At 36.8% G+C, this 7,384-nt stretch overlaps 1 protein-coding gene across 2 annotated transcripts; it reads right to left on the bottom strand.

The window, feature by feature from the left end:
* Positions 1-1,345: 1,345 nt before the first annotated feature.
* LOC107917869 (RNA-binding protein 24-B) lies at positions 1,346-7,023 on the bottom strand. Of its 2 annotated transcripts, none has more exons than XM_016847240.2 (8): positions 5,932-7,023; positions 5,550-5,694; positions 4,855-4,978; positions 3,383-3,419; positions 3,053-3,290; positions 2,628-2,735; positions 2,442-2,540; positions 1,346-1,917 (listed from the first exon to the last, which is right to left on the bottom strand). In XM_016847240.2, exons 1-6 carry the CDS (start codon positions 6,160-6,162, stop codon positions 2,641-2,643), a joined length of 870 nt encoding a protein of 289 aa, XP_016702729.1. In that variant the 5' UTR covers positions 6,163-7,023; the 3' UTR covers positions 1,346-1,917; positions 2,442-2,540; positions 2,628-2,640. The 2 variants fall into 2 exon arrangements, with proteins under 2 accessions (XP_016702729.1, XP_016702730.1); XM_016847241.2 differs by having other exon boundaries at positions 5,571-5,694; positions 5,932-6,994.
* Between the last annotated feature and the right edge of the window lie 361 nt (positions 7,024-7,384).

Below are 7,384 nucleotides of genomic sequence, written 5' to 3'. Positions count from 1 at the left end.
CCTTCATATTTAATCTTAAATTTGTCTTATTTCATTCGATACTCAGTAATATACTTATCATTTTGTATTAGTTTGATTAATATACTTATCATTTTGTATTAGTTTGATTCATACACTTCCGAACTATCACAATGTGTCTTTCTAAAGCTGAAAATTTCAATTTATTTTAAAGTACATTCGAGTGCGATAAGCCATCTATAACACTAGCTCCTCTCTCAATATGGGATTGTGTGTGCCTACCAGAGAAAGAACAGAAGAAAAACAAAAAATAGAGAGTTTTTTTTATCAGGCTCGTCTGAACAAGCAAGCTTGAAGAATAATTAAAAAGGAAAGTTGGTTGGTCAAAGAAACTATTTTGCGAAAATGTTGGTGAAAACAAAGCTTCCTTAAAGTTGCTACCCATACTTCTTACCCTTGGCTATAGAAGAGCATAATCCGTGGAAGAGATTTATGCACCTATTGACTTAATTGCCACATATGGACCGTCCTTGGAAAATGACATGGCTGAGAAAAAACGGTTAATAGGAGGGAATGGAATAAAGGTGAAATGAGTAATGTCCACTTCAATCCAGGCTTAAGTCATCTTTGGTGAAATGGTAGAGTTTTTCATCAACTGGTGAATATGGCATAACTTTTGGGTACAACGAATCTAAGAATCATAGTATAATCAATTGTACTCCTTGGAATATGTCTGCTTGGACATCCTTCTGGAAACCTCAAGTTGCCTTCTAAAATCATTCTCTATGTAAAAAGAGAGAGAGAGAGAGAGAGAGAGAGAGAGAATGCAACATATTGATGACTCCACACCATTTTGTCATCATTCGAATGCTGAAACTTATGACCATCTCTTCTCTACAGCTATCTGGTTTGGCAGTTTGGTGTGAGCATTGGGCTACAGAGGAACGAAGTAAAGCTTCAACAAGGATCCAGCCAATCCTAGGGGCAAAAACAATGTTCTGTCAGTCGAATGCTTGGTCTTCTTAGGGAGCTTTTGTGGGAATAGGCATTAAAATTTCTATACGCTTCTCCAACTTCAACAACCTCATTATCCTTCTGGAATGACAGCCACACCAGTTTCCATTGCCAATACTTTTATACCACCCACTTATCTCTGATATAAAACATCTGAGGGGATGCAGCGTCTATGTCTCAAATGAAGCCAACACCTCTTCCAATCAACAATTTCTGTTTTCATTTTTCCTACTGTTTACTCTTTATTTACTTCTAATTTATCTTACAGTTTGGTTAATACATGATAGTTAATATAAACAAGTATATTTATCTTGTATTATTACTATTATTTAAGTAATAGAGAGAAATAAATAAATAGAAAAAGAATACTTTGTACACAAGGAAATATCTTTCTTTTTTTTTTCTTTTTGAAGGTCACTTCAGTTGAAAGAAAATGCATCCGAGAGCTTCCTCCATGTTGTGAAATCAGGCTCTCATAATCATTCATGAAATGCAGACTACTACTGCTAATACTACTACTACTACTAATATGCACAAAACTAGAACCAACCAACCAACCAACCGGCCAACCATGTCTGCAAACAAACGCAGGACTCCACCAGACAGACACCAGAGAGACTATCTATACACCCAAATGCTGGGATTACTACACTGACTTCTACACTATAAAAAGAATCATATGTTGATTCTAAACATGTATCTTCCTTTTACTTTTTTTACACCATTTTTATTCCTATGTGGTTGCTAGAAACCCTTTCCAGCATCCATCAATCCCATGACTGCTGGCCACCTGACCAGCTGTATGATAATAATGTTCTCTACAAATACCAGGTTAAAAAACACCACCACCAAGGAATACCTTTCGGCTTCCTCCATATTGCTTCTCCACCATATGGAGTGACTCGGACAACATTGACTTCTCTGGTGAGCATGACTACGTATGACCTGCACAAAGATAAAACATAGTAAGTCCTTTGCATTGCTCACCCCAAAACACACCCTTATAATTTTAACATTCCCATGCATTCAATCTCATGCGTGTCTCCTGAGCACACATGAATACTTCCATTCCATTCTTCCATTCTACTCTCTTTGGTTCTTTAAACAATCCTTATCATACTTCTAGTAGTCATGATCTTGATATGAAACTCATTTCGTCAATTTCAAAGCAAGCACATTTGAGTCATTTTGATAGAAAAACACATCATTACATCTGGACTAATATGTGATGGTCTAGCATTATAAGCTCAAAGAGAACATATTTGAAAGAAATATGTAGAAAAATACATAACCCTCTCAAAATGATATTCAAATAAACTGAATAATAAAGCCACACCAGAACTGATCCCCATAATGGGTGTGACTATGTTATTTCATTTGTTTACTCTTCATTATTGGCCTTTTTTTTTTTTGGAACAGTACTGCAGGAAAGAAAATTGATGTATCAGTGGGATGAGAAAACTCAGTACCTGTAGAATGCAAAATAAATAACTTGCAAGGCTAGATCCGAAGCCCGCCACTCAAGTAGCAGTTCCGCTGCTCTTAGTCCTGCTGCAATCTAAGGATACCTGAATTAATGAAAAAAGGATACCAGTCACAGTTACTTCCACAGCATGACACCTAAGAACTTCGTGCCACAAGATGTGAATACTTACCTTGATCAACTCCTCACCCAGTTGTTTGGTCAGAACCACTACCTTGCATAAACTGAGAAGGAGTAGTAACAATAAATTGTGGCTGTGCTGGAACAGATGCTGCTATACCTAATAAACAAACACACCTAGCTGATAAGGTCTTCTTTGCATTGAAAAACTTAAAACAACTGGGCCTGCGCATCAAATTCTCTAAGCTTAACCAAAGAGTCCATTCTCTATATAATTTTCAGTTCACAAATAATCATTAATGGATATTTTCTTCGAATGCCTAGCAAAATTAAATTAGATCAATGAAATATAAAGATGAGGATGTAATGTCAAGATATTGAAGAGGGTAGTAATCATTGGCATAAAGAGTTAGCAGAAAAATGCAAAGCCAGTAATGTAAGCAAGCACAAAAAGAAGATTTTCATATTGATATTAACCTCCAGGATATGGTGTTTGGATTGTGGGCATTGGAGAAGTTGTGATTGCATTAGCAACGGCTCCTCCAAACTGCACTATTTGATGGCTTGGCATTGCATATCCCTGTACAGCTGTATAACCATGTCCACTAGGAACAGTCTGACCCAATTGCCCATAAGGATAAATAGCTGGATTAACTGCTCCAGGAACTCCATATATCTGAAGGTACTGCTGAGCCACGTAGGGGTTGTAAGCACCCTGTCCAGAGAAACAAGAGTAAATCAGCATCAGGACACAAGCATTACTTGCTCCAATTTTTTCACAACATTCCACTTTGAAATGCCAACAACCTGAGGATAGACATATTCAGGTCCATATGTTGCATACCTGCACGGATAAACATATATCAAAGATCTCAAAACAGTCAGCATTAATTAGGAGTTAGGCATTAAATTTTATACTGTAAATGAATTTATAGCAAGGGCATAAACACGATACTATGTATCACGTCAGAACAACCAAGCTTTCCGAGTGAAATACCAGCGTGCTACTACCAAGAAGCCCATACCAAGACCCAAAAACTTCATCAGTAAAATCATAAGCCTAACTACTCAGCCCATGAGAATAATCACATCCCCCCTTCTCCCAACATTTCTTTTTCCCTTTGATCCTTATCAAATCACAATCATGATCTTGCCTGTTCAATAAACATTGAGCTCGGGCACATATCCTCTGCAACTACCACTTTTGCATTCCTGCAATTACCAATCACACCATGTCATATGACTGTACTTTAGACTATTTAATCCTGAATTCTAAGGTAAAGACTAAAAACTCCTTGGCCAATTTTGCATGCTGTGATCGGTTTGAACTGCAAGGAGAATAATTAAAAGAGGAGAAAGTAGCTGCAAAAGGAGATGTACCCAATTGAACTCTGATTAGCAAGCTTTCCGTAATGACCCAACCACACTGCTGGTTGATGAGGCATGTACAGCACACAACCATATGTATGCTAAGGCTAGAACCTATCCTCATTAATAATGAAAGAATATATGTTTCTGCCCTACTGTTTATGCTTGTGTGGAAACGTCTCAATCCATACATTACAACATTTTAAATGAAGAAAAAGCTTAACACAAAGTAGCCTAGAGATCTACAATGGAGTTTACCGAGACAAAAAAAGAAAAAATACTTGATTCTAAACTTTGTGTGCCAATCCTTTCAATTCCAAGCGGAAAATCCCAGGAAATTATCACATTAGACTTTAGAGACTCATAAAAAGGTGTCTGTCAAGCACTTATATCAAAGTCAATTGTAGGCAAAATCCCCAAAAAGAAACCTAATGCTCCATTTGGAAACATGAATTCAAAATTTTGGATTTGAAGTTTATTTACTATGTAAATGGTAATAACAAAATGCATGTATTATGGACAATTTAATCGGAATTCCATATAATATATATTTGACTGGTATAAAAACATGAATTTGTCAAATTCAAAAATATTTTAGTAATTTCAAATTTGCTACTAAATAGCAACCAACAAATCCATGGATTTGAGAAATAATTATGAATGTTACGTTTCTAAATATTTTACTTCTCAATATACAATATTTTTGAAATCCAAATCAAAATTCTAAAATCTAAGTTCCCAAATACTATCTAAAATAAAATTTCTTAGGCACTTAATAAAACAAAACTTGAATAATTATAAGTATAAATGATAAATGCTAGAATTTGATGTTCAACCAAGCCAAGCTCAATTGAATCATGATTGGAGCAACCAAAATAGTTAGAAACCCTTGAATCAGAAGCATAACTCACCCATAAGAAGGGTACATCAATCCTTGTTGATAATTGTAAGGAAGTGGAGGCTGATAGCCAATACTTCCAACATAAGCCCCTCGTGGCACACCTCCAATATATGGAGAAGCTGGTCTCAAACGTCCTATTAGAAAGACAACAAGGAATAAATAATTAGCCTGATCACCGAGTTTAACAGAAATGGGCACATTCAGAACTAACTGAAAAAAAAATTGAAAAATTAGTTCAACTATAAGTATAATAGCATCAGCTTGAAAGAGTTGAATGGAAACAAAATGAAACCACCCTACAAATTTCTACTAGAAGCAGAGATTTGGGCAATATAAAGTTATAAACAAGAAGAGACACTTTTGGCAAAGAAAGACAGTTTTAAATGAAAGGACATTTTCAACATCTGTGGTAAGAACGCAAACAGAAACCAAATTCAAAACCTATGTTACTCGGACTCAGGTGTGAGTGTCCGATACAGATGTGTAGTGGACCTGGGTTTATGGATAGATTTTTTCTATGCTTTTTCATTTATTTAGAGGATGAGAATCTTGGAGGCCATATGCCTGTAACCATGTGTCAGACACAAATACCTCAAATCGAAGAAAAGGGAATAGCATTTTTTTTCGAGTGAGCTGGAATAGCAGCAAATATTGTTACAGAAAATGTCACATGTTGAAAACGATAATGGTGTTAATCAGACTAACCGGACAGATTAGAGATGATACCGTAAGGAACAGGAGGTCGAGGACGGCCTAGAGAAGCCAAATTACAATTAGCACGCCTGCCATCAATAATTGGGGTCGGATCAGCACAGGCTCTCCTAGCAGACTCTGGATCCCGGAAAGTTACCTACACCCTCCATGCAAACCCAACAAGAAACCAAGTCACTCTAAAGTCAATAAAACCCCTTTAACTTACTACACATTGCTTCAGCATCAAAGCCTTGCTGCCACCCTTGATTTAGTACCAGTTTTATTTACATAATAACATGGACAGCCAAATGCAAAGTAGCATCTTATCATCATCAAACAGCAGCAAAGACAAAGAAATCTTTAAAAATTTAAAAAAAAAAACATTAACACTCACAAAACCATATCCTTTTGAACGGCCGGTGTTCTTATCAGTGATGACAACGGCTTCCACGATTTCACCAAACTGCTCGAAATATCGGCGCATGGTTTCGCTTTGAGTTTCCCAAGCGAGTCCCCCAACAAAGACCTTGGTGTATGTGGTATCTCCAAAAGGGGAATTCATGTATTGGAAGCCAGAACTCGAACTCGACCCCGAGCTCGGACCCGGAATTTGCTGAAACGCCATGACCACAGATGACCCAATTCAAATCCAGGGATACTAAGGAAAGGATCCAAGATTGATTGAAGGTGATCGACAAATCAAGTAAGAATGAGGTTAACCCCAGAATAGAGAGACTAAAGATACAATTTTTTCCCTTAAAAGAATGATAAAACCCTAGAAAAACCCTAGAATTGGAAGGAAAGATAAATTCGCAGAACCGTATGGGATTTAATGGAATAAAGGAGAAAAGGCAGAAAACCCTAGATGGGCCAAGAAGAGGGGTGAAGTGGAAAGTGGTGGGATTGGATGAAACATGCACTTTGGGGCTATATACACAGAGACAGTGAGGAACACAGAAAAGCAAAGCAAAGCAAAGAAAAGTGAAGGCTTGACAAAGTGAGGAACGGCTTACTATGTATGACAGGAAGAAAAGAGAAGGAAGGAAAAGAAGAAAACAGGAGGTGGGTGAGGATTGATTGATGGGTAGCAAACAGAGTGAAGAATCAAATTGTAATACCAGAATAAGGAGAAGATCAAAGACCCCTCAAGAAAACTCAGTAAGGTGAAGGGAAATAATAAGAAATTAACTCAGTTCATTGTTGTTGAGAGATGGAGGAGGAAGAAATAGAAGAGTGGTCATCATCATCAAGGAAGAGCAATAAAGGGGAGAAAGAAAGAAAGAAAAAAAAAAGAAGGAAAAGGCGCAAAGGGAAGAGAGGAGAGGCTTAGTGCTGGAGAGTTCTGAAACAAAGCAATGGCAATTAGCAAAGACAGCTTGGTTGGGGTGGGGACTCGGGACCTACTATCCCCTATTTCAATGGCTAATCCAGTTGCCTGTCTCTCTATCTCTCGCCTCTTGTAACTGATCTCGCTCTTCTTTTCACTCTACTAACTCCAAATTAAATCAAATGGGATTAAATTTTAAAGCATAAAAAATTAATATTTATTTTTCAGTCATAAAATTCCAACATTTTTATTAAATAAACATCCATTCTACTCACGATAATTAAACAGACAATTCTTGCAGTACTGCTACTGATTTTGTCTGACTTGAAATTCACTATTCTTCAACCACACTCGCAGTAACAAATGGGAATAAGAAGTCTCCTGGCTTTCCAATTCTCTACTTAGAATCCCATTTTAATTGGTAATTTGTGTAGCTTTTTTGTTTTTTAATAATAATAATTTACCGAGTGTTCATAACATAAATAAGTGGTGAGATGGACAATTTAGTTCCTGAATAGTA

Source organism: Gossypium hirsutum, chromosome A01 (assembly GCF_007990345.1).
Source record: "Gossypium hirsutum isolate 1008001.06 chromosome A01, Gossypium_hirsutum_v2.1, whole genome shotgun sequence".
NCBI classification, from domain to species: Eukaryota; Viridiplantae; Streptophyta; class Magnoliopsida; order Malvales; family Malvaceae; genus Gossypium; species Gossypium hirsutum.
This window is presented reverse-complemented; position numbering and strand designations above follow the sequence as displayed.

Bases quoted from the DNA above. Each gene is read 5' to 3' on its own strand.
- LOC107917869 (XM_016847240.2), bottom strand. From the start codon at position 6,162: ATGGCGTTTCAGCAAATTCCGGGTCCGAGCTCGGGGTCGAGTTCGAGT. The intron at 5,695-5,931 runs GTGAGTGTTAAT...TGGAGGGTGTAG, and splicing joins GTTCAAAAGGATATGGTTTT to GTAACTTTCCGGGATCCAGA. The intron at 3,420-4,854 runs GTGAGTTATGCT...TTATCCGTGCAG, and splicing joins TTGATGTACCCTTCTTATGG to GTATGCAACATATGGACCTG.